Genomic DNA, 27990 nt, shown 5'->3' on the forward strand with positions numbered 1-27990 from the left:
GATCCCTGAGCACTGAATGAGCAGCACAAGACCACAAACATTCAAACATGAAAAAGAATTTATTGATCAAAAAAACAGCACCAGCATGTCTTAACTATGACAGAAAGTGAAATATAAATAAAAGCTAATCACAAGTTCATTTACTGAGAGGCTGCATGGCAGAAAAATTTCATAATCTTTCCACACGCAGCCAGCAATGCTTATTTTTGGTACTTGGTTTTTAACGATTACACAGCTGATCAGTGCTTGTTTGGTGCTAAATGAACAAAGTAATCGACATTCTATCAATAGCAAGCACAATTGCTAAAACAATCAAGTTGCAATACAAGGCAGTCTGACGCATGCTGCATATTGGAGTCCATGAAAACACTGCTGTCTCAACCACAGGAAACAAAAGACAGAAGACAACAGACGTCCTGGAAAAACTCTTTACTACACACACATAAACTCTCTCCTTTGAATGAATCCTCAGGCAATTCACGCACAAACAACAACACTCCAAACTCCTCTCTTTTGCTTCAACAAACAATGCCTCACACCTTCAAGCATGCACACAATTGATTGTTTCCTTTCTCACTTGCCTATCTACATTTGCTTTGTAAAAATGACTCCTCCATTCCTCAAACACTCATTCCCTCATTGTTTTGGTCTAGTCTATGGAGCTCACACAAAACTAGAAATGTACCATCCTTTGATGCGTCGCCACTCAAAAACACGAAAGCCCCCGGTGTGCACTCATGGACTACAGCCACCATGGCAACTCGGTGCTACATCAAGTAGGCACACGTAGTTGTAAGGTTGATTTCGGAGGCTACACTCGCTTATCACTCATCATTGCTCTGAACACATATGATCATCACAAAAACGTTGGTGCAAGAACTCGTGCTATGGCTTTTTCTTTCTGTGAGCAACTGCCCCCCTTCGCTTTGGTCACTGAGCTCTCTGGCTGTAACAGAATGACAAAGCTGGTCTTGAGGTCAGTCTTGGTACCAGAGCAACAACTGCTGTCCATTACTGGTGCAGCTTCAACCTAGCACTGACTTGCTCCTTTCTGTACAGCTGTGGTGATGATTACGTTAGCTCCTGAAAAACCTGTTGGCAGCAAGCAATGCATTCACGGCCGCCTCACACTACCATATTATCATGTTTTGTGGCAGAACTTATTGGTAAATTATCGACCGTTCTCCGAAATGAATGATCAGTTGATTGATAACCTTTTACTTCCGAAATGGGAACTTTAGTCTTGCCAAAGCATCGACCCATACCAGCCAATATTAGTTTGTGCAGCGAGCGAAAGCTGGCATAGTACAGAAAAAATGGCGCATTCGCATGCAACTGGTTGTTGAGTTTGTATAAAAGCAGCCTGCATGAAGCAACATGCAATGGATGCCTAACAACATGCAGCGGATTCACACGACAAATCTACCATGTCGAATGACTCTTGGCGAATTCTAATCGGCGATCTGAAGCACATTTTCTTTCTTCTTTTCGCTCCGCAAACCAAAAAGCGCGCTTTAATGCCTGACTCCGATTCAGTTCCTGCATTCCAATAGTCAATTCGGGGCAACCAGCTCTGTTGCAGATCACCCTCACTGGCATGCGCACGTCTTTTATTGAAATTATCTATATAAATTTTGCAACACTTAAGTGGATTTCATGTGTCTCTGTGGGTTCAGAGCAACGAATGCTTCAAACAACCGACTGGGATTCACCATTAACTGAATGTATTTCTGTGATCACATTGTAGCAAGTGACTCGGAAAAATGCAGTTATGAAGAAAACGGGATGCACAGGTAGGAAACAAAGAAACGAGCCAAGCCACGTCACAGTGATGCATCGCATTCCATTCCACCTTTTTACAAATAAATTTGCGGCTGAATAGGTAATGGGTTTCAAGGCTCACTCCTCATGGGCTGCCCCTCAAAAACTTCGCAGCACAAGCCAAACTGTTTGCAATCAAGAATTCCTAGTTCAAACATATGTACCTGTAATCTGACAAGAGGGAAGTCATACTATCTGATTCCGTCTCACTGCAGTTATTTTTCACCGGAAGCTCTGCTGAACACAAACAGTCTAAACCTGCAATCACTTCTCATGTTTTAGATGACTGTGGTCGTACTACATCCACAAGCCTTAAAAAATGATGCCACATGAAGAATGATGACAACCTTCACTAATTGGCAATAACTACAAACTCCTGTGATGACCAGCACTGCCTTCCAGTCAGCCAAAGTAAGAACTTTAGCATGTCTGATATTACATTCGGACAAGAACATTTCTCAAGAATAATTGGCAGCAGCAATTTGTTTGCTCAAGGTATCTGCAAGTCTTCCAGAAAGCTTGACTTAATTTACACACTGCACACATTGTGCTGGCGTGCTTCATATATTTATTAAAGTGTAAACTTTTACTGCTGAGAAATGAGCCTTAAAAATGAAGTATTCAAACACTGTTTTCCAATCAGTGTTATTGCACAGCTTTGCAAGCAACAGTTTTAGCAGCCTCATGCGAGAATAGCTGCAGAAGAACAAACAAAACCCCTAATGGACGGGTCTTGGATCAAATTTATGGCATAATGAGCAAGCTGCAGCAAATTCATGAGATAGTAAATTATTTTTTTAGCAAGATAATAGAGCAGAATCATTTGAGAACTAATAACTCCTTCAGTGTATGCACACGCTAGTTCCAAACCAGCAATTACAGAATGGGACAGGCCTCTCGCAAGCGTTCTTTCATGTAGGCATGGTTTCAGAACATTCCATATATGTGCAAACAGTCTTGGTCACGATGCATTTCTTACTGGAAATTTGGCTTCCCAAAATGCCTTCAGTGTTCCTCGGTGCACCACAAGTTGTATCAATAATATGACTTGCAGCCCATCACAATGTCAAATTTATCGAACAAGCACAGACCAACCAAAGGCCAAAACAAATGTATAATGAATTCACATGGATAATGGACGCGTGAAAAGCAGATATGCTCAAAGCAGCTAGTTTGCGACAACTGACACAGCATCTATGAGCAATGCCTCTCGCCTAACTAGGAATCCTAAATCATAGCTCAAAAGCAAGTCATCCCTTTTTCTGTTAATGGCACAGACTGCATTGCTCTCTTGAAAAGGCCCTGGTGCACACGAACTTGTGTGTTCTGCAAACTTCCAAGGTTTCATCTTTCTTTTTGTTTCAACGTTATGCACCCTCCACTCAGAATTACTACTGAAGCTAAAAGTTTGCGGGCACTGTGAAAGTTCTATTGAGCTACCTTCGGAAGCAGCTGTCCTCTCAGCACTTGTATGATCAGCTCATGTAATGCACCCGTCCATTCCAGGATGTGCACTTCTCACTAGACCTGGCATCCCACAAACTTTTGGTGCTAAGAGTACTTCTGAGCAAAGCATGCAGAAAATGCAAGTGCATAATGCAATGAGCAGCAGCATCTAGAAAGTTGCATAAATTTGAGGCTAGAACATAATGAGCACTTATACTTCTTCAGGTCGTGTTGACAATAAAAAATTTCCAAGAGTTCAAGGCATCTGTTCACTAATCCACTGAAGAAGCTGCGCAATTAGTAACTCCTGGAGCTCGTTCTTTCTCACGAAATGATACTTTAGGAACAGGCAGTGGGTGACATCGCCACTTTCCTGCACCTGGATCGACTTGCACTCGGGACAGTCACACAACCTCTCCACAAACAACAACACAGCTGTGGCAGTATCCTTGGTGCACACACACACACACACGCATGCTTTTCATAAGGCAAGCCTTCTGTACAGTAGACCCTGTTGCAATGACAGTGCCAGGAAGTATGCACCACCTGGTAGCAACGCATCTTCTCTTCCCTGGATGGCGCCAACCTCATAGCATAACCGATGGCATTCCGCTGATGAGGACTCTTCCGCCACATGCGATCTCTTGCTGGTGTCGGCACTTTACTCAAAACAAGAAAACCTCATCACACAGTTATCACAGCTTCAAGACTTTCTTCCTGTTTTAGATCAACCCTTCTCTGCTGTTTAACCATTCAGGAAGATTTGAGAACCAAAGGCTTGTTTTTTTTTCCCCCATTTTTAACCTTTTTTCTTTTCTGGTTTCACACAGCTATGTACAAGACAAAAAACGTACGATGCCGCTTCTATCATGACCGAAACGCCAACCAGGAACTGCTTCCAGAGTTTTACGGATCATCGGCGTTGGCTTCGTTCAGCGTACACAAACTAGCACAAGACGGACAGCACAGCAATGTTGATGACATGACCAGGAAAAGTGCCCTGTGGACGCAGAGATCACTTTGATCACTGGTAACTTGAATGCTCCTTTCAGGCTGAAAGTACTAGGAACCTTCCCTGCTCAGAGTGATGAAGAGTATACCGTACACAACCAAACCAGAAGAACCTTCATACAAACACGCCAACAGTCAGTATGCATGCTTGTGCTACCTGCTGACAGAAAGACAGAGATTCCTAAAATGAAAAAAAAAAAAGCTTCTAGCCACAAGCATGCAGACTACAACCCAGGTAAATTGCACAACAGAGTATGAATAGGCAAGCGAAATAACAATATGCACAGGTGACTGACCCACACCACTGTGCAATGTTTCTCTCAGGGTATTGGTTAATTAATCGTGGGCATATTTCTTTTTTGAGCCTGCCTGCTTCATGGTGCTGACAATTTCAATGATTTCCTGAGTAGTGGATGAAAGCTTCAACTGCACAGCACATTTACTGCAGATGATTGTTGTCATCTGTAGCCAACCATAAAGATAACCCCTTGCATTCTCTGTTTGCAGTCTAACAAATTTTCGTGACAACTTGTGCTTTTGAGAAGAAGTGAAGAAAGATTTAAGTTTGTACATGCGTATTAGTGGGGGATGCCCCACCAAATTAGAAACTAAATATATAAACTGATCCTTTTTTCACTTGCATTCCACTAGGTTGCTAATAAACAAACCTGCTGTTGCAGACAGGCATATGCAACACTGGTCATTACGCTATATATAATATGTGCTTACATTTTATATATATATATATATATGCATATATACATACATCTACGCAGAATTCGGGTAAAAATTAATGGTCACTGAAGCTTTCACCTGTTCAGGCATTGTAGCACGCAAGCTTCCTGAGCTATGTTTTGCAGCTTCCTGGCTGATGAAGCCAAATTCCAGACAACACTGTTCCAAGATATGCCTATCTTGCACTGTTGTTATGCCCATATCAAAGCACACGAGTCAATCAGCTGACTTTGACAATGGTCACAGCTCCTGAAGGCAAAAATATAAAAAAATCCATGGCCTATTTTTTTTCCTCTCAGGTTCTCAGCTGTGCAATGCACATGTGTTTGAAATGATTTCGGACTCAAAGACATGCCCCACAAAATGTTAGCGCAAAGGGTGCCGACATAGTGAGCAAAACAGCAGTTCAGCAACAGAACCATTTGACCAGTAGTATTTGCACATTTAGCCCATTTACCTGCTTTGCATGCTGATTCAAACAGCTATGAAAATTAACAAAATCTTGACGCTATGTTAGTAAAAGGACAAAACGCTATACAAATTGTGCGCTTAGCTAGGTAGCTCATATTGTCAAAGAAAGAGGGGGTTTAGGCTGTTGTGACGATGATGGTGAATCGAAATTAGCACAGAAAGAGCTGCACATATGGCAAACAACACAGAACACTTCTGCACTGCTGTCTAGCAGTCTGCTCAAGCCAAAGCCGTAACAGCAGGCCCAATACCTATACATAAAACAGTCAGTTCTTGAAGAAGAATCTCTGGGCAAAGCTAGAATTCATAACCAAAAATAACTGTGCGTCTTTATGGCAATAGTGTCTTTAAAAAGTAACAACATCAATGGCGTATTACTCATGCCTTGATAACTCGTATGAGACTGACATGTCTGCCAACAGCCTCATATCACCAACTTGTACTAGCAACTGGGGGCTGTCCTTGGCCAACCAGACCAGGGTCCAGCACTAGCCGCTGACAACTTAAAGCAGGTGACATGTCCTGCTGACATGTGATGACTTGCAGAGACATGTGCAGCTGAGAAGCAGGTGACATGTGCAGCCACCTTAACATGTTGAAAGCTGAAAATTGCATGAGACATAGGTGAGAGTTAAGCTCTCTACAAGTATGGCAGTGCCTTTTCAGCTGACAGCTCATTTTTTTTTTTAAACATCGGACTTTTGCCACAGAGAAGGAGAAAAAGAGTAGCCCACATTTCAAATGCGTGTTCCATAGCTGTTCTCAATCCCACTCACTTTTTCCAAGTTTACCCCATGACTGCATCACTGCAGGTCTGTGGCAAAGAGAAGGCTGGACTCGGAGCCACATGGTGATGGGTGAGGCTCCAGGCTTTAGCATACACATCCAGCACATCTCAAGTGCTAACCCAGGGCCACGAATAGAGTGTTCAGATGTGGCCATTGTGAAAGACCACTCCTAACCCCTCCTCACCATCTCTACCCTGTAATCTCACCTCAAGGCATAAAACAGTGAGTTTCAGGCAAAGCCAGGTATTACACCATATTCATGCTATGGCTGCACTGTCCTGATCTTCTCAATTACTATGAAACAAAATCTGAAAAAAGCCTCTTAAAAAGCTGCTGTGGCATGAGAAAGCTGGTCAAATCTGTGACAGTCAACAAGAGGAAAATAATTTAGTGCCGAGTGCTTTGCGCAAACTGTTTGAGTGCCACAGCAGCTGACAGAAAGAAAGATGAGGAGAATGTTGCTGCACACAGTCTTCTGCAGCTTATGTGGTAAGAATTCTGTCATCAGTTGTGCAGTTGCCATGGGTTTAGTAACCCCGCAGCTTGGTGCCAGTGGGCGATGCAAGGCGTTGGACATATGAAATGAGCGATGGTGGTTGCACGGTGCCAGCGGTCAGGCTTCCCTTGTGCCTGCCTGCTGCTGCAAGGCTGCCACAGCCTGCTCGCTGGCTGTCAGCAGCAGTGACGGTGGATGGTCACCTCCCTTGGGCTGCAGGTGCGTCCGCAGAGGCAGCGTGGTGGGTCTCGGGAGCCTGCCCTCCTCCTCGCCGTCTCTGCAGTTGTCGTTGATGTCCTTGCTCTGCAGGAGCGGAGACGTCTCAGCGTCTGCAGACACAGGCCTGACCCGGCAGCCCCCATCCACCATCTGCACCTCTGTGTTGACCGGCAGCTTCTCTATCCAGATGGCAGTACTTCGTGTCTCGGTGAGTGCACAACTGCCACCTTGGTCTTGGTTTGCCGCCGCTGGTGCCGGGCTGTCCCACGAACGGCGCCCAAACAGTCGTCGCAAAGCGCGCCGTCGCGGTCGGTCGACACTGGCATCATTAGGAGTCTTGTTGTTGCTTTTTCGGAATATGCTTCCAAAGGCATGGTTCTTTTCCGGGGGCTTCTTGGCAGTGGCTGGCAGTTTGTGTCCATTACCTGCACCAACAAGGTGTGGTATATGGTCACCTTCCAAGAAGGAGCTTTCTGCTCACACAAAAATTCAGTCGAACAAAGCACTACTTCAAGTTACAGTTTGTGGCACCATTAGTTCAAACCAAAAAATTGATTCAATCATCTTTACTTGGCTATTTGACCACATTCAGTTTGTTCATTCAGTGTATTTAGATGTGCTGAAGCCTAATGTTGTCTGCCGACTAGTAAAGGCTGCTTGCAGCTATACAAGAAAAGGCCAAAGGTAAAGCTCCCTTAGCACTGCCAAATGCAACCGAGAAAAAGCAACATGCCCACCTTCTAAACAAGTGAAGCTATTTTTCTTCACAGGTGCTTGTAGTCAAACCTACCTGGTAGGTTTGGCTGCTTGGGTATGACAGTAGAGACATGCACTGCATTCTGCACATAAGGGATTGGGTGGCAGGTGCGTGTGGATCCCCCCAGCAGATCTCCAAGAGCCAGCGCCACACTGTTGTCTTCAGCCGAAGCAGAGATGGGCGTTGTGGACATCTCGTTGAGCCGCGTGTAAGGGGGCAGCCCTTTACCACGGCCAACTGCGTCCTGCTCGAGCAGAGTGTTACCGCTGATGGCCACCTGGGAAAGATAACCAGCGGGGGTGTACACAGATGACCAGAGTTTTACAGCTACATAATGCAGTTAAGTCTGACTACAGTCTAACTACAGAATGAACTAAACAAATAACCTGCTTCACTTATAAGGAATAAGTTCCCATACATCGTACTACATGAACAAGTTCACAGCAACATATAACTGTCTGAAAAAAACATGGGCACTTATGCACTCTTTGGTTTGTAAAAATCAAGATTCTGTTGTCCAGCAGCTGCCACGGTGGCTCAGTGGTTATGGAGCTCGGCTGCTGACCCGAAAGATGCGGGTTCGATTCCGGCCGCGGCGGTCGAATTTCGATGGAGGCAAAATCCTAGAGGCCCATGTAATGTGCGATGTCAGTGCACGCTAAAGAACCCCAGGTGGTAGAAATTTCCGGAGCCCTTCACTACAGTGTCCCTCATAGCCTGAGTCGCTTTGGGACGTTAAACCCCTATAAACTAAACTAAACTAATCTCTGTTGTCCAGCAACTAATCATTGATGGCAGAACCTACTCAGGTCCTTCACTGGCAGACAAACTTAATAGTCATTTCCTAACACCTGGTGTATTACAGAGCATGCAGCACTGTTCATCTAAAAGTTACATAACTAAGAAAGAAACTAGTTCCACATTTTAGAGCGCAGCTCCTAGGCACCAGTTCGTGGGTCGAGCCGCGTTGGCATCGAAGGCGTAATGGAGCGCAAGGGGAGAAGAGGGGTGCGAGGGGAATGCAGGAGGCGCTCTCTTCTGCTGGCACATTCCAGCGCAGGGTCCCAGCCCTCCTCCTTCCGCGACCATGGTGAGGCGGCGCGCGTGCACAGACGTTCGAGGAGGTTTGAGCCCTCTCAACACACAGGGATAGAGAGACAGCTTAATGTGTGCTGTGGCGCCTCCTCCCACTCTCAGCGCAGCTGCCCACTTGTAGCAATTTCGGAGTTGGCTATTTAAAGGGGCTCTGAAATACCTTTCAAGGAGAGCACATCAACTCGCTCAATCACTGCATTGTGTTGTTATGAACACCTGAGCCAAGTGATACACCTCTACACGCAGCAGAGAGCCCACAATCAAGCACGAAAGTTGGCAAGCCCTTCTCGGCGACTTTTTCATATTCGCACCCTCCTCCGTCACTCGCACCTGTGCATACAAGTTGAGAGATGGCTATTGTTCAGACGTCAGGCAGCTGCCATGGCCGCGGCCAAAAAGTCACGTAGCTCTGACGAGTCAGGAAGCTTTGCCCCCAGAGGTGGGGCTGGCGCAGGAGCACCGACCTTCCAGAGTGCGAAAAGTGACGAGAGGAGAGGGAAAGGCGCGAACATGCTGGAATTCAAATTTTGACTACAGGTAACTCAGCTTCTACAGAGCACATTTAAAAAGATTTTCCTGGACAATATTTGTGAAGCGGATTGTTTTACCACCCCAGGCATACCACAACGTTATTAGAGCCCGTTTAAGAGCATGTGAGCGTGTTTCATGCCGTTACGCGGTTCTTGCTCAGGCTTCGTCGAAGGAAGTAGACAGGCCCCAGGTCATTACTGGTACCATCGAGCGTTGTCACTCCCACAGACGGGTTTTTGCTCAATGGGGCAAGCAAGGCTTTCACCTTAATAGTCTCAGCCAGTTATTTCTAAAGAATAAGCAATGCAACTGGTGGAAATGCTTTGGCTGCCGCTGCTACTAAACAAGCTGCCCGAGCAGAGGCTCAGCACCGCCGCTGAGAGGACCCTGCCGTTCGCGCCTCCGAGCAGACAGACCTGTGCTCAAATTTCGCATTAGGGAGTATCATAATTGTCCTTAGAATTTTTTTTGTCCCCAACCATGCGAAGTGAAATCGAATCAGTTACCAAAAGGCTCAGAGACACTTGTGCATGTGGTCACGACAATACTGCGGTACATACGGTGAAAGGATCATGCGACATTTTGAGCCTGCCATTTTCTCATATCTGCAACTGCATAATACATCATGGGTCATTCCCTGATGAAATGAAGATCATCCGAATGTGCACAATACATAAGAGTGGTGCAAAGAACAATCTTGGCAACTACCGCCCCATATCGTGTTCCAGTTTTTGCAAAGATGTCAGAACAAACCATCAACAGTGGAATCAGCAGTTGTTTTTGTGCACTAAGGGTATAATTGCGAACTAACAATATGGTTTCCAAAAAAGGAAAATTCATTGAATCAGCACTACTGAATATAAAGAAAAAAATTATAACAAACATAGAGAACAGCTGTGTACTCTTGGTATATTCCTGGATATCAGGAAGGCATTTGATTCCATTAAACATGGTATATCATTTAATAGTTTTACAATTATGGAATCTGCGGCAAAGCTCCTGATTTGGTAAAAAGTTACCTATATAACCACTTCCAGCTCGTTAGTATTCATATCATTAAATCAATATAAGTGGTAATTAAAAAAAGGTGTACACCAAGACTCCTTCTTTGGTCCTCTTCTATTTCTTTTATATATTAATGATATTGTATTAATACCCCAAGTCCTCAAAATAGTGTTGTATGCTGACAATAATAATGTGTTTTTTAAGGCAGTGATCTCATCACCCTAATGAGAAATGCTAATACATGGCTCGAAGAATTATCGACGTGGTTACAACACCCTCAACTAACACTCAACAAGACAAAACAAATTACATTACCTTTCAGTCTAAGAATAAAGCAGTTGACACTAATCTCAACTTAGACATCGAGGGGCAAATGTCAAATCATGTGACCACTCAAAAATTTATGGGTGTACATTTTCACGAGAACTTGAATGGGACACAGCACACAAATTATTTAAATAGGAACCTAGTGAAAACTATTGAAATGCTAAATAGATTCAAGTTTATGCTCCCAGTGTGGTTCAGGTACCAGCTTTATTATACCATGATTAACTCAAGATTACAATGCTGCACACTAATTTGGGGCACCACTACTAAACATAATTTGGAACGTCTCCATATTCTACAAAAAAAAAAAATCCATCCGATTCATAGAAGATGCATCAATACGAGAACATACACCTCCACTGTTCTTAAAAAATGAATACTTACAATTACCAGTATATTTTTACAGCACCTGACACTGAACACATTCATGCATATAAAAATTATCTAAACTCGTTTCTTGGGATGTACCGGCACCCAGAATACAGCTATAATTTTAGGGAAAATTGATTTTTAAAGAAAAAAGTTAAAACTTCTTATGGGTCACAATCATTCGACTACCAGATCCCTGTGCTTTTGAATTTATTTTCAGAACTTATTGACACTGCAGTGGATGCAGAGTCAGCATGTACTTATAAAGCACAGGTAAAAACTATACTTCTGGATGAACTAAAATGACCTGTCTCTTCAACTGTTATCTCATTGATGTTAGTGTTTTGTTTGCACTACCGCATTTCTTCTTATGTCACTGTCATATAACTATGCAACTGTTGTTTCTTTTTGCCTTTTGATACCCTAATAATTTAACTGATCATGCGATGTAATCTTTGTTTGGAGAAAAATTCTCTTAAATTCTGTAGTACTTATGGTTTGAGTTTATATAATGTCCTGATCACATTACTTAAATACTTTGTTTTCTGCGCGTGATGAAAGGTACAATGTTATTCCTCTACTCATTTCTTCAGTGGCCTTGTCAGGCATATTTAAAATGCCTTTTGCCTCGTCTACCTTGGTAGAATGTTCCTCATGCAACCTTTCTTGTTAATGATGTATACCCACCATTCTGTGTTCATTCTCATAACTGGGTCTGTTGTTTTCTACCAAAATAAATACAGATACAAATAAAACAACAAAATTCAAGGGGTGCCAATCTTTCGCTATCAAAGCCACTATTTCACATAAACTTTCATGCCCTCGACCATCAATATATATGCTAGGAGGGGCTGCATTAACAGAGCACTGCCACGCATGTGGTTCCCATGCCAACAAATTTTTTCCACGACAGCATATACAGCTCATTCGGTCGAAAAGCCGTCGCCATAGTAGTAGTAGTTGTTGGCATCGCGCGTCAGTAATATTCGGGGGTTGCGTAAAAATCAGAGGGCACACACACTCAATGAATAAAAAACCTGGGTCAAGGCTGGGAATCGAACCAGGGCCTTTGGCGTTCGAGACGGGGATGCTTCCACTCCACCACGACGGTTCGACGTTTGGACATGAATAAAGGCGTGTCTAGTGAATGCACGGGTTTTTTAGAAAAGTATCTTCGAGATCTGTACTGAGGCCTACATGAGTAATTATGAGCATGTAAATTACAGATGTCGGAATTAAGCGAGTACCATGCGTTTCCAGTGAATTTCATCTAGGCTTGCTGTGCAGTCGTAGCACCACTGTATGGGATCCACTGAAACCCCCATTCGCCATGCACGGCGCTGGCCCTGCAGATGGCGTGCGCGAAGGTGACCTTTCTGCATCGGAGTGTCGTTCGTTTCTGAACAGGTGTGATAAAACTGCAGTCATCTACGAGTGCTAGTGTGGAGCAGCATCTGAGTTTTAGAGACTCCGAGTGTTTTCGGGCAAGGTGTTGTGCCAAACGAGCGATGGCGTTCCATGAACTCCTTGGCAGCGCTGCAACATGCTGTCGAGTCCCAATCTTAAAGACGAAGCTTAAGCGTCCTCCGGTTTTTTCTTTGCCCTTCTGTCCTGTCATGAATTCAGCACCCTTCTGTGTTCATTCTCATAACTGGGTCTGTTGTTGCAGATGCCTTGGCCATCACTAGCACCCTCCTGTGACACTGCCTATGTCTTTGGAGCTACAGTGCTAACAGTGCAAAGTAAAGCGAAAAAAAAAAAGCTCTGTCAGATACCAAAGCAGCCACCAGAAATTTTCTCCCGAGGATTTACTGCTTAGCGTTTCACAGATGCAGCCACATTCAGGAAATTCTTCGAGGTTAATAGCAGCTTGATTGGACTATAGCAAAGCAACATGTACGATTCACATAAGACTCCTATCTAGCAAATGTCTTATCGGGAAAGCAAAGCAATATCATCTCCACAGTGTTACATTATATGCGAGAGAAAAATAGACCGAGATATACACGGTATGAAAACGGGCAACCAATAAATGTTACCGCACACTCGTTACCAATACAAAGCAGGAGCAAGTGACAAGACAACAAAAAAAGAAAAATTGGAGAACGCTTAAGCTTCGCCTTTAAGAGTGGACGTGACAGCGTGTTGCAACGCTTCCAGGGAGTCCACGGAACACCATCTTTTTCCCAATTGTTTCAATTACTTAACTGATCAATTACACACTTTAAACTTTCTTAATTACCATCATCAAGCATTAGTTTTTCCAATCTGAGCATTTTAACACCTTTGAACCCCCTTTTTTAATTTATTTAATTAGTCAATTAATTACAATGATTTCATTCGCTCTTCATTGCCTATCACACACCAATCAATCATCAGTCACTAGGACCACAAATTACCATGATATATATATTTTTTTTTACACAGCCGCCGATTATTTCCGACACACAGTGCCCACTATACGACTACACCGACAGCTTTTCAACCGAACAAGCTGTATATGCTGTTGCATAATAACTGTGGCTGCCTTTCACAAAGACAAGCAGTACCACCACCAAGACAGTGAAAGAATCAAGCTGCTGCACACAATTAATGCTTGTTAAAGAAAATGACACAAATGTGTGATTTTTACAAATGTGTGAAATGAGCAATCAATACAATTCAGCAGAAGCAATGCTTAGCCAAGCTTAATTCTTTTCGTAGCTGCACCTTCGTCTCTGTCTGCAAATGGGCCATCATCCAGACTACTTTCTAGCACCTTGCTGCGTTGTATTGTTGCAGCCCATCAATTTCAGCACTGACACCCTGTGCCGGCACTCGAACCTATGCGCAGCAGGTGTGCATACCTCCTCGGCAGGCTCCATCATGAGGTTTCGCTCGAGGCACGGGTTCCTGCCTTGGTGTGGCTGCAAGGGCATGCTGGGTAGGTGCACCACATTGTTTGTGATGCTGTTCTTGGGCTGACCGCCGCCGCCCCCGTCTGAGGAAAGGCTGGGCGAGAGCAGCGTCTCGGCCGTATTTTCACTCTGCTCGGCGTCCCTCTGTGTCACAGCCAGCCCGGAGAGGCCCCCGCTGCCCCCCAGCAAGCACAGGGGAGGCCCCCGCGGCTGCTGGGGCCACGTGGCATTGATGGTCGGGCTCACTCCTGCTACGCTCAGACCCGCTGCGAATGCACACCCACACGGACACCTGAGGCAACAGCTCCACACTTGCAAAAAACGACACATGCACACTATTTACCACCCGAAATATTTACTTCCGAATGTAATGATGACAACAGGGTGCTCACGTAATTTGAGCTAAGGCTTTAAAAAAAGCTGTGCACACCATGTGGCGCAACTCGGAATATTTCTTAAATTGTGCCTAATTGCTTAATTAAGCCAGATTATAATTATGACAGAGTTGTAAAAGTAACATGTACCGCTGCTTTTGCACTGTTGTAATAATCTACCACCCTCAACCATGCTTTGAATAAATGAAGAGTGCATGTTAAGCGTACTGAAGTGAGAGGCCAATTCCACTTTCAGCATCACCTGAAAGTGTGCCAGCATGCTCTGCGTGCTCTGCTGTCTCTGATAAGTGATAGGCAGGCCACTAATAGACATTTGTGATAAAGCTTTTTTTATTTCATCGCACAGACAAAGCTAAAAATGGAAAGGAAGAAGTGAAGTCGCATATATCAAGATAGCCTTCTTATCTTTTCTTTCATTTTTTATCACTCTGCAGCCTGTTGAAGTGATCACTGGGGGATCACTAGGCACAGTCAGCATGGACACTTTGTTCGTAGAAAGCTTGTTTGGGAGTGCAACAATACGCCAGTGCAAGAGCAGTCACATTTTTTTTTCCCATAATTTGCGTGCTTTCTTTAATAGCCAGAAAAAACACGAAGAAGTTATGTTGCTAGAAAAAACTGCATCGGCTGTTTCTGAACTTCCTCTACAACTTAACGAAAAGCACTTAGCCATAAAATGAATACAAATTTTACACAATAAATCTTACCCAATTAACATTTAGGCAGAATTCAAAATATACTCCAAGTCGCACCACACGACAGCAAACAAACAGTATGTCACTGGTTTCAAGCATCTGTGACACACCACTTTCCTTTAAGCCTTGCCCCAAGTTGTGTGAAATATCCTGTAAATGCTTTTCACTCTAAATTCCAGTCCCTATGCGGGGTGGCACATTGGCGGTTTTAAAAATGCCAGAAAGTTTTAAACATGCAGTTTTAAACACAGCTTTACAAACATCCCGCATGACTCCAAAAGCTGGGTACCACAATTACCTTTGTGTCTCTCCCATAGAACAGGAAGTTCAATGAGGCGCTCTTCCACACAAACTGCTGTCAGCCGAGCTTCTGCATCTTGGTCCCAACAGTCTTCTATTGTTTCCTTGAGAGCACGCACAGCCTGCGTATTTGCGACAGTGGTGCATAGAATGTACAAACCAAGTGATCACACTGCTGGCAGTGCATTTTCTCATTGCCACTCTTCGCAAAAAAATGGTCCAAATTAATCCGTGGCCCTCCACAACAGTGTCCCTCATAGCCTCATGCGGCTTTAAGACATTACACTGCACATACTAACCATAAATGCCAAGAACCACATGTTTTTACATGCTCTTACCGGATTGCTGTCTTTCCAGATGTCAGGAAAGAGTGGCCGTGCCTTGTGCCTGGCAACCAGCACCTGCATCTGATCTGTGCTCGGGTGCGTCCCCACCTCGGCCTCAAATGGCATCTTGTAGTCAGGAACACTCATCCCTACAGTAGCAAGGTGGGACAAAGGTTGACGACTGGAACTGCACCATGGATGCGCATGCACTGGGAAAGTATCACATGCAAGAGTGAACATTTCCATGCTCAGTTTTGAAACATCACAGTAATGAAAAGCACTGAATATGTTCTTCATCACATGACCGACAGTGTACACCTGGGCACTAAATTCAAGCTCACACGAACTGCTCCCAGTGACACAAAGGGTCCCAAGATACAAAGCTACAGTAGCACATTATGTGGAACAAACTAAATTTCCGCCTATTAGCTCTAAGTCTGCAAGCTGTCCCAACTAGGTGTAAATAATAACAAAAACATATGGAGGGCTCAGTACAAGGTATCTTTCTTTCTTCATGCCTAAAGGTGCCATACACTAAACTTGCCACAATTTCATACGCACAACTAAAGTATGGAGCAAAACCGCTGCAGAAAAATAAAGCCAAAAGCAGCTGATTCATCATGGAACAAGCAAAGGCAACACCTTTCATTGCATTGAATTGAGAGTCCACAAAAACAAATGAAAGAACCAATGATGCCCACACAAATTCAACGCGATGTTTGGGAAAGCATAATGACTGGGAAGAAAGTGTAACACATGCACACATAAAAAATAACCACAAGTAGCTTCTATATTTAGTTACCCTGATAGAGGTCGGAGCAGCGGGTGGCTATTTCCCACAGAACCAAACCAAGTGCATAGACGTCCACTTGCTTGAGTGACGATTCACAGTCCCTCAGGTTGACAGCACCTTCAAGCACCTCTGGTGCCATGTACCTCAGTGTTCCAACCTTGGCAAAGTGGTGGAGTGCAGGTTAGAAACAAGGCCAAGTAGTAGTACTCAGTGTGACTTTTCTTTATTTGTATTTTATTAAAGCAACCTAACCTTGACCGGAATACCTTGGAAAAGCTATCAACAACACAAATGTCTATGCAGCAACTAGCCAATTATATTATTGTGCATCCACTTCTTGGTAAAAGGCAATCTGCGGCACCTTCCATTTCAATGAAGCACAAATTTTTAAAGTACTCCTTACACACTTCAAAACTTCTAGCAGATAGAAAAAGGCTGATGGAACAGGTGAAGGCAAAATCGGAACCATTTGCACTCTTCCACAATTAGCATCGCTCAATGGTGAAGTGTTTCCAGTTGTTGGCAGTGCTGCCAGCCTCTTTCAATGGGTAAAGCTGGCTGAAACGAAGGATTATTGTCTCTCTGCTAGAGCACAGCACCAACACGGTGTGGTTTTAGTGGCCACAAGTCATAATTATGAAAGCTCCTGTTATTCTTCTGGATGATTTCCATCACACAACTGCTCTGAATTGGATGGTCATTAAAGTAATAAATTGAAGTGAAGAGAAAAGATTACGTATTGTGACGCATTCAACATACACGCTTGGGTGCACCTAGCTTCACTGGCCTCTCAGATAACACTCACCCAACCTTAATTTCCGTTTCCCTAATTCAGAACAGTAGCTTGTGACTAATAAACTTTTCATTAGTACTACTACTACTCAGCATCAATCACTGGCACGGATGCTTCTGCTGTGCAGCTGAAAGAAGTGGCTTCGAAGCAGCAGCTATAAGTAGTGCCATCGATGCACTTACATCAGCCAGGGAGTTGGTTTCGGCATGCTGTTCTTCGCCATTCTGGATATACTTTGAGCCCGAGATTCGGATGGCAAAGCCAAAATCACACAGCATGCAGCTGCCATCATCCTTGACCAAGATGTTTTGTGAAGTGAGATCACGATGGGCTATGCAGGGCTTATTAGGTCCTGAAAGACAAAATGAAAAATCATGCACCCATTACAGCAACTCACTGCAATCAGCACCCAGCAGTGACAGTATTGCTTAGCTGCTTACACTCTCCTGCACTTAATTCTTTTGCTAAGGAGTCATTTTGGTGGGTCACGGACAAGTCCACTTGTGTGGATGGACTGATTAATAAAAATGAGTGGACACAGGAGAGAGGACACCGGAACACCGGTCACCAAGAGGCTGGACACAGGAAAGTCGAGATAATGCACTTCACGCATTAAAAGAAATAATGTGGCCCTCAACTCTGGAAAAGCTATTTTTTGACAAATGTACATATTTATTCATTCAGCATTTATACGCGAAGTTAATCAAATCAGTAGCCAGGGCCTATTCCTGGATCCATGCAAAAAAATATGACGAAGACAATGTGGATGGAACATTACAGTGCGTACAGGCACAGAAATATTTGCAGACCTCATGCAAATAATAAATTTTAAAACCATTCAAAGTATAGTAAAAGCTCATTAATTCGAACTTCAAGGAACCGAGGAAATTGTTTGAATTATCGAACGACTCCGAAAAACCTTTTAAGAACTGCTTATATCATGGCAATTTCTTTGGGAAGGACTGGGCAATGGTTGCCTGATTCTTGGATAACAGCACAGCAACGACTATTTTTCATGTTTCCGTCAATGCTTTATTGTGTGCATACTGTCGGGACCATCGAAGCAGAACGCCTTCACGGTGCGATGCGGTGGCACTCCACCGCTAGCGCGTCAAACCCATCACAAGTGTTACCGTCGTCATGTGTGAAGAGGCTTCACTAAACAAACGGCGAATGGCATGTGGCTAGCCCACAGTTTCAGCGTGCTGGACAGAAGCGAAACCAAAGCGGCGAGGAAAAAAGAAAAAGAGAGGGGTGGTGGGGAGAAGGAAACATCTATGACACGCAGCCAGCGTCCAAAACGGTGCTCAGCTGGGTTAGGTTGGCTGGCTTATGCTGGCTACTCGAGCCGCCACCGCTACCATGTGGCCAAAAGCTCGGAAAAGCGAAACTGGAGCTAAGCGGTCGGACAGTTCTCGGATACAGACCTTCCCATTAGTTGTCACACTTGCCGTCTCGCGCACGTTAGAAGTGTGCAAGCATGGAGGAAGGAAAGGACTCAGGAGAGGCAGTTACGTCACATTTTTTGATGCCGGCTCCCCCCTGCGCCCCACTACTTGGCCGCCGTCTCAGCGCGCTTGCACATGCACAGTAGACAATGCGGCAGAGGAAGCCATTGCGCCCAGCGTTACTAGTGGCTGTGCTGGTGGCCAAGGAGTCCCAGTAGTCCTTACGAAAGCGTGTGGTGTCCGGCAAACTTTCTGGCGTGTAGCTCTGATAAGCAAGGACCTCTCCTGAGTTTTCTTTCCCCCATTGGCGCAGGCATCTCTGCAACTTGGAATTCAGGTTTTGAGTATAGGCTATTTCAAAGATATTTTGCCGTGCCGGTCACACCTGGACACTCTGGGAGCCTGTTCGGTTTGGTTTCGTTTATGTAATGTACGGTTTAACATCCCAAACAAACTCGGGCTATAAGGAATGCCATAGTGGAGGCGTCCGGATAATTTAGACCACCTGGGGTTCTTTAACATGCACTGACATCGTACAGTACATGGGCCTCTAGCATTTCGCCTCCAACAAAATGTGACCGCCGTGACCAGGATCGAACCTACGTCTTCCAGGTCAGCAGTCCAGTGCCATAATCACTGAGCCACCACGACAGCTTAGGGAGACCGTTCGAATTAACCGGTCCGAGACCCGTAGCATCTGAATTAACGAGCATCCAATGCCATAGACTTAAATGGGTGTTGGCCGGGACTGAGCCAGCAGTTCGAATCATTCGGACTTCCTAATTAAAGGTGGTCGAATTAACAAGCTTTTGCTCATTACCAGTAATGAATAATATAATCATATCAATGCAATAATGCAAAAAGATTGCTAGTTTCTTAGTAAATACATAGCAGTTAAACCACAGTCTTTCAAGTATAGAAAGACTCGTTATATACTCTCAGAGAAAATATAAATTCTGACCAATGGCGGGACTTTGAGTGAACAGAGTGGCTAGAATGACTAATTGTGGATGCTGTCTTCTTCTTTTGCATATCCCATTGTTTGTCCAGCCCTAATGACCCCTTTATTACCGACTGACGCTCTATACACGACTTACCTTCTGTGTGTAGGAATGCCAGAGCCCTGGTGATGGACTGAGCCATGCGGCACAAGCTAGACCAGTCCACGGTGGTCTTGCGGAGCTGCTCTTGCAAGCAGCCCTTGGGGACGTGTGTCAGAACAAGCAGCCACTCGCGTCTCCCATCAGGAAATGTGCGCTCATCAGCACCTGTGGTGCAACAGAAGAAATTCTTGCTCACAAAAGTGACTCCGAAAATCAGGTCAGGAGTATATATGTAAGGAGAAAACCTATGCTGACAAGAGCACAAGCCAAACACCTTACAATATGCACGAGAATGTCACTGCCATATAACTGTGAATATTTTTTTATCTGTATATACTAATATGGAATGTACACATACATCTTTTATCTTTCTTTTACATACATCTTTTATACATGAGGACAGCGCCTGTCCCCGTGTGTCTTTCCTTTCGTCTCTGTCAAAAGTCGCGCTGTTTCTTTTTGACGCCTTTTATCCCTGCTTTGGTCATCTTCCGCTCTGCTAGGTCATGCCGCTCTTTTTCTCCGCTCTGCTATTCTGTTAATAAAGTCTGCTTCTATGGACATATCATTGGCAGGATGCATCACGAAGTTCAACATGCAGTAATCAGTAGAAGGTAGATTTACAAATTTTTCTTTTTGATAGTCTGCAGTTCAAGAAAAGTGCATCTCACACCCAGGTAAAAATTCTGTTTTAATTATGTTTTCTTAACTGCAGCAGTCAAGGTTAAAGATGCCTTTCAGTATGAAAGCACATGAACCCAAACTGCACCAAAAATAAAGGCTCTAGCCGTGAGAACATAAAATCAGGGCATTATGAATAGCCTGTTTACTGTCCTATATCAGTTCGCAATGCATGTCACCTCTTTGCGGATGAACAAGGACAAATGTATTGTCTACCCAGGTAGGTGATTGAAAACAGCTACAGTTCAAGTAAAATGCTGCGCTTGGATCAACTTTTAAGTTTGCCAGGCACTCAACTTCAACCAAACCATGGATACTACTGCAAGAATGTGACCTTGTCTTAGCATGCCTGTCTTAGCATACTAAGACAAGCGGAGCACAATCTTGTGTGATCATGAGCTCGTGTTTTTCACAATTTCCATTTAAAGTATAAAGAGACAATAAATGGCTGATATAATATCCAGCAGCAATTCTGTCAGCCTCAGCTATGCAAGACATTGTGCACGCTGCTTTCGGAAGGTTCTCTTGAATATTGCCAAATTTGTGCTGTCTAAAGCTGCACCATAACAACATGAATTTTTAAAGTCTGCTCCTTGGCTCACCTATCAACCTCGGAAGAAATGGGAGGTCCCCATGGAAAAGCTTGTAGATGTCCTTCTCATTGGCATAGTAATGGTGGTGGTGCTGGGCAAAGATCTTCACGGCCACAGTGCAGTCATTCAGAGAGCCTTTGCACACACAGCCATACCGCCCCTTCCCAATGGTCTCCTACACAAAAGATCATGTAAGAGGACACAGAGTCCACATGAGGCCAAGCATGTCAGCTTTAAAAAGGCAGCAAAAAAACCCTAAAGCAGACAGCATGTGTATTCTTGCATTGAGTCAGTGCTGAACTGTCTTCCATGTTAAATAACTGTGACGTAAATTTGTTGGTGTTGGCCCATGCTTGTCAAAAGTGGCAATAGCTCATGTCTTTCTTTACACTTGTTGTGTGCAGTGAGATGCTAACTTTCTCCTGCAAAAGCGAAAATTCATGCTCTGCTGCACTAAAAAAAGAAGTATCTCTCTCGATTGCCATAATTTTGCTTTCATACCAGCACACTCTGTGCAAAGACATGCTTAAAAACTGTGCAGTTGCATACGGAGCTAGTTACCTTCATGCCTGTAGCGACAATGGACACATATGACAATTTAGCAAAGGAGAGCTCTGGATGCTCACGTGTCTATGATTGCATCCTTCATTGCCCAAATGGCACTTGCAAACTCAGCACTGCCAATAAGCACACAATACCATATTTACTCAAATCAATACAAGTTTTTTAAAAGCTGCCTCTTGCATAACGATTAAATCAGTATTGTTGAATAACATGAACTGAGCAACCCTCACGTTACAATCATGGCCACACTACATACAGTTAAATATGGCACTGGGCAGCCTGTCACTGTTTTCCTCCCCTGGGTTAGAGTGAATTAAAACTGTTGCACCCATGCTTAGTTTTCTCTATATATGTTTATCAGGTAGCACTCAGTCAGGAAACTTGCTCAGCTTCTACAAGCCAATTCACCATGATTGCGCACTGCATTACTCTCCCTGCCTCATTTCTACAAGTGGTGACAACTCTGATTTGGAACATGACAAATACAAGATTCTGCACTGGCTGCAATTTTATTACAAGGGCCAGCTTTTTTATGCACAGCACGACTTAAATAATCGAATGTTTCTAACTGTTGAACCAACAGTCATTTTTTTTTTCTTGGCTGTGCTTCAAGCCTGTAAGCAAGTGCACGAAGATTCTACATTTTCTAACACCTGTCACCTTTGTCAAGATACAATAAGCAATGCAACAATAAAGAATTATACTATGCGCCGGTGCCACATAGATGGCACATCTTCGTAAAAATCAGCCAAGTCCCACTTAATAATTCATGGCATTTAGACCCACTATACTCAAATCACCTGCTGTGTGTGTTTCCCGCACATGGATTAAATTGGTGGGCACGTGGATTAAAAACACTGGAATTTGCATTTATTATGCTTCCACTTGGATTAAACTGGATGGAACTCAGATTATCCAAGGTGGCATCTGGATTAACATATACGCTGGCACATTGATTAAATGTATGGTTTTGGATTAACTAATCAGGCACACAAGTTTTGGTGGGATTCAGTATCTTTTAGCTGGCACACGCATTAAGTGTAGAAAAGCCCATAGTTCCCTGCGGCACACTTGGCGCAAATTGAACCTGCACTCAAAAATTTAGGATGCCTGTGCATGCTAAAAATTGTGAACTATGTCAGGGTAGAAGTTAGCACAGGTAATTAAGGTGTGACAAAATGCACAAAAACAGTTGTGGTCCACGCAACCACTAGCAGCGTCTTCTCTCCAATGTATTTTTGTTCCATGGCTAACAGTTATTGTCCAGCAGTCCACAACGTGCCTGTATTTTGAGGCTGTCCAGGTCGAGCAAGGGTGACTGCAGCTGCGGAGCGTCCATGAGGTGAGCCGAGTCGAGACCTGGCTTGGGCTTTGGTGACATGCGGCGCAAGTAGATCCACACCACACCGACCGTGAATGCAAACAGCAGCAAACACACAACCACTACTGCCAACACCGTCTGGCTTCCCTGCTCAGCACGGTACTGCTCGGCTGCAAAGATGTAAGCGCCGTGACACAGGTGAGGATACACTTGACTGAGAATTTGATTGGTTTCAGCCAGTGTCAACTAGTTCCACCTCGAAATATACTAGTCTCGACTGGAGACCGGACTAGTGAACAGTGCGTCAAGTATGCAAGTGAAAACAGCTGATCCCAGCTGTGATGGAAGTACATAACAGAGAACAGCACTTCTGAATTGAGGCAAATTATAAGATAATGGTTACACCTGGGACCTTTGTCTTTGGTCACTGATAGATCAGCAATAACCATGACTTTATGCATCCAGTGTGTTCATGTGCAGAGAGTATGTGACAAAATCAAAACTTACGAAGGTATGCTTCCGTGCTGTCGTCATCGGTGGGAACATAGCCGTCAGTGACGTTGACATTGCAGAAGTCTCCCAGGCAGCAGCAGAACTTTGTGTTGTTCAGTGCCTTGGAAGGCTTTTTGGTAGAGACGCAGCTGGAAGATTTACAGTCTACTTCACCCGAAGTTCCCCAGCAGCCTGTGGAGCACATGACAGATTTGTCAGCCCTTCAATGACAGCTTGGCAGTTAGGCTCAAAAACAACTGAAGTAGCTCAATTGTTTCTATCAGAGATGGAAGTTCACAGGCCACAGAACTTTGCTGAAGCCTGCAGGCACAGAGCCTGAAATTAACGGGTCTTGCACTTGTGCATCCAACTGCAACGCACCTCTCCATTCCTGCCGCACACAGAGGCCAAAGCAAATTTCTTGCTAGTTTTTTTTCTCCTCTTTATTAGACTCTTAATACACTAGGTCTTTCAGTCCTAATGTATTGAAAATGTGTATAATTACACTTCACTGCAGTTAACATCAATATCACCTGTTGGCCATTCACACAACACAAAAACAAAGAGTGCACATAACATTTGTTTTGTTGTGACAGACAGTCCAAACTGCACAGTCCTCATACAGACCAAAACATGTACCCTGGTATACCAGCGGAAGTTCATATGCACCACTGTTTGAGTGTGTATAGTGTCACGTTCCAGTCAAAAAGCCACTGGATCCAAATGGAACCAAATGGACCAAACTAGACATCCAATTGGATTCAAATGAACTCAACAGGACACAGCAATCCTATTGTTTAGACCAATTGGATTATCCAACTACTTTAATAAATTCCAATTAGACATTCCAATTGGTTCCTAAGATTCCAATTGGTGTCATCTCTCCCAATTGGGTAATCCAAATGATCCTAAGATTGCAACTGGGCATACAAAACATTTTGTTCCAATTGGACTTTGCAATTAAAAAATTCACAATTTTGTATTTGGAACCCATTGAAAGCTCCATTTAGAATGCTTTGAGCATTACAAGCGGGCGAACTGGAAGGTCCAACTGAATGTTCCAATTGATTCCAAATACACAACTGGAAAGTCCAACTGGAACCCAGTGACTGCCTTGACTGGGATCTGGATACTGCTCTCTGCAAACACAGAGAAGTGAACTAATTAGTTTCTTGGAAAAAAGGTATGAGCAGCTTAATCTGCTGAATTGCTTTAATCACTTCCACCATCATTAAATGCATGAATGAATTAAACAATTTCACTCAATGAACAAGTGCCACAGGCTCCAGCTTTAAGGCTTGTTTGGTTTCACCTCCCTAAAAGCGTGGAATTCTCAATAATTTCAATTCTCTTGGTAAAAACGTTGGCGCAAAAGGCAAAACACATATGGTACTGGAAGAATACAATTGAAACAAACTGATTTTCGGACACCATTGCAACTGGATGTGAAACCAACAGACTCCAACTGGTTTCAGACCCAACTCGATCCAATGGTGTCCACATCACTTGGTTCCAATTGGAATTCCCAGTGGTTTGTTTTGACTGGGACTGGTGCTTAATATGTTTGTGAATATAAACTTTGCAGGATCCTTTGCATAGAAACGTGAACCACATTGGATGCTCACTACAGCTAAACGTAAAAATGCTTTCTGGGAGTGTAAAATGGTGCTCTGTTCTTTAAAAGTGTTTGCATTTGATTCTGACTCAATAGTGTATTCCTTGTCGATGATGTGGATTCAGTTCACAGTCACAATGAACCACAGCATTACTAAGATAGGGACGACATCAGCATCACACACTTCAGCTCAGGAGAACGGACCACGGGTTATGTTTTCTATTCTTGCTGAATAAAACAAGCAACATCATTTTGCAGGCGTATTTCGGCTGGGGCAGGAATTAACAGCAGCATACCTGCCAACTCTCCCGAATTGTCCGGGAGTCTCCCAAATTTTGATTACATCTCCCGATTGTATGGACGCGACCTCAAATCTCCCGAAAAGTGGCCGCCACAGCCCAGCGTTTTTTTTTCTACTTTATTTATTTTTTTGCATGTTATGGCTTTAGTTCTATAACATCATATAATATAACCATGCCCAAAAGCAGCACGGGAGCTGTTAGTCACCAGCATGCACCTTGAATCGAGGTAGCGGCCGCAGGCACCACCACTAACAAACAACAAGCAACGTCATTTTGCAAGCGTATTTCGGCTGGGGCAGGAATTAACAGCAGCATACTTGCCAACTCTCCCTAATTGTCCGGGAGTCTCCCGAATTTTGATTACGTCTCCCGATTGTATGGACGCGACCTCAAATCTCCCAAAAAGTGGCCGCCACAACCCGGCGTTGTTTTTTTTTGTAATTTATTTAATTTTCTTTTTGCATGTTATGGCTTTAGTACTATAACATCATATAATATAACCATGGTGAAGGGTCACCAAACCGGACGTTGTTTTGAGCGGACGTATTCTGCCAAGTGCTTGAAGCTTGCAAAATCTTCGACTGCCAGGTCCCTTTACAAGTAGTGTTGGGCCACCCCTCCACTGCAAGCACCAGGAGTCCAGACGATTTCACGAGCCTATACTTGAAGAGTTTCTGACGATGCAACAACAGAGATCAGTTTAAAATACACTAGTGGGCCGCCACTCTTACCTCTTTCTGATGTTGCCAGCCTCAATAATTTCCAAACTTCTAAACTGTTCAGGCTGTGAAATGCATTGCGTCGTTAATTTTTTGTGTGAGTGGTGTTCTTGTGCACGTACCAAAGCCTCAGTAAATGAGCGCACCTCTCTCAGTGCTGGAATAGCTGCTATGTCACTTGCCTATCCATGCCCTTGACGCACATTAGTAGAGGAGAGGTTTTTAGCCACAAAGTCTAGACACGCATGCTCATGCAATTCGTACTGGCAGAAAGAATACAGTAGGGCTGAAAATGCACCACATTTGTCATGCAGTTGCATTTTTGCATTATAGACGAACTGAAATTCAAATGCTTGAGACAGTTGTTATGCATGCGAGCTACATAGCAAATATTCGACAAAAGCAGTTGAGCTGACAAGAACATAACAGACAGTAAAACAGATTGTGAACCTTTGCTAAGGTTGTGAAGCATTGTTAAGTACAGATTTTTGAGAGGAGCTCAACGTGCCGCATGTGCCAGTTTACAAAATGCCAATTTACAAAGTACAAAATCCCTTGTTTATGAGCTTTCTCATGACAATAGAAAAATCATACATAAATACTACTTTTTGATCAAATATGCAAAAAGTAAGCTTTTTCGGGGCCCTTCTTCACCAAGTAAAGTATCTGACCACCCCTATGTACATAACATTCACTGCTTACTCAAACAGAAGCCATAACAGGTGGCCAAATCATATCTCAATTTAAAAAGTTTTCACTTATATACATGACCACCTGCACTCGGAGCATTCCTGCATCCATGCTAAACCTCAAGGACCATTGAATGCATGCCAACCAGGAGAAATTTCAGCAGCTAGGTCCCTGCCTGCCTTGCATTATTATAACAGCATCCCCCTATATATATGTGGCTCAATGATTTGAATATGCACTTTGAAAGCAATTAGTGCCAACAGTTTGATTACCGAACCAGCAATTATGCAGAATCACATCCACTTGCAGTCACGAAATGAATACTCAGGAAGACCACTTTTTAATGAATCCTGGACAATGCATGAGCTCAGATGGTTTCAGTTCTCATCACTCGTGATATGTTCTTGAGTAAATTCATCTATTTTCACAAATCATAACACGAAGTTGATTACTGAACAATGCCCAGGCTTTGCATGTTTCTTTTTTTTTTCTGAAAATTGCTTGGGCTTAAAATGTCAGGAACTACAACAGGTTTTCCCAATACACAATTCTCCACGTCTGAGGTACCTGGTTGTACCTGGTGGTCTGAGGTACCTATAATGGCATTACAGGAAGGTCTAATGTCATAACTACATCATTTTTCTATGCTGTGGTGGGTTTTTCACAAAATGACATGCTGCACATTACAAAACATGAACTCGCTGTACAGTTACAAACAGGGAGCACTTCTTTTCTCAACTTGTTCTTGTCAGTGCCCATGCATAACCCTCGTTGGCATCATCACACTGCTCAGAGCATGCATGCAAACGAAAGTGCTCCCCTGTGTACCTTGGGTCAGGATGAGCATTGCTGACTTGTTCGTAGGGTCCTCCTGCCAGAGGGTGTAGCAGAAGTTGGATCCTCGCGGGCACCGCTCAGTTGTGTTGAAGTCCAGCAGTTCGCCTGTGTCCAGGTTCTGATCTTGATCTTGACGTTGCTGGGGCTGCTGCTGCTGCTGCTGCTGCTGCTGTTGCTGTTGCTGCTGTTGTTGCTGCTGCTGGCGTCGCTGCTGTTCACCCCCACTGCTCCGCCTGGGGTCATGGTCTTCCTGGTCGGTAGACTCGTGGTCTTTGTGCCCCACCGTGTCAGCTTTGGATGGCTGCAGCCGCACTGAAGACTGGCGTGAGTACGCACACATTGTCTGCGACGCGGC

At 44.0% G+C, this 27990-nt stretch overlaps 1 protein-coding gene across 2 annotated transcripts; it reads right to left on the reverse strand.

Annotated features, from left to right (window-relative positions):
• Positions 1–40: 40 nt before the first annotated feature.
• On the reverse strand, positions 41–27989 carry wit (kinase protein wishful thinking). Of its 2 annotated transcripts, XR_013315643.1 has the most exons (13): positions 27627–27989; positions 23488–23664; positions 22942–23150; positions 21105–21270; positions 19816–19986; positions 17453–17622; positions 16487–16634; positions 15697–15833; positions 15357–15480; positions 13918–14234; positions 7778–8021; positions 6685–7412; positions 41–6621 (listed from the first exon to the last, which is right to left on the reverse strand). XR_013315643.1 is itself a non-coding variant. In XM_077669094.1 (12 exons), the coding sequence occupies exons 1-12, from the start codon at positions 27973–27975 to the stop codon at positions 6886–6888; spliced, it is 2739 nt and encodes a 912-aa protein (XP_077525220.1). In that variant the 5' UTR covers positions 27976–27989; the 3' UTR covers positions 41–6885. The 2 variants fall into 2 exon arrangements, 1 of the variants encoding a protein (XP_077525220.1); XM_077669094.1 differs by having other exon boundaries at positions 41–7412.
• Between the last annotated feature and the right edge of the window lies 1 nt (position 27990).

The sequence above is a fragment of the Amblyomma americanum genome, chromosome 6, assembly GCF_052857255.1.
Source record: "Amblyomma americanum isolate KBUSLIRL-KWMA chromosome 6, ASM5285725v1, whole genome shotgun sequence".
Classification (NCBI taxonomy): domain Eukaryota; kingdom Metazoa; phylum Arthropoda; class Arachnida; order Ixodida; family Ixodidae; genus Amblyomma; species Amblyomma americanum.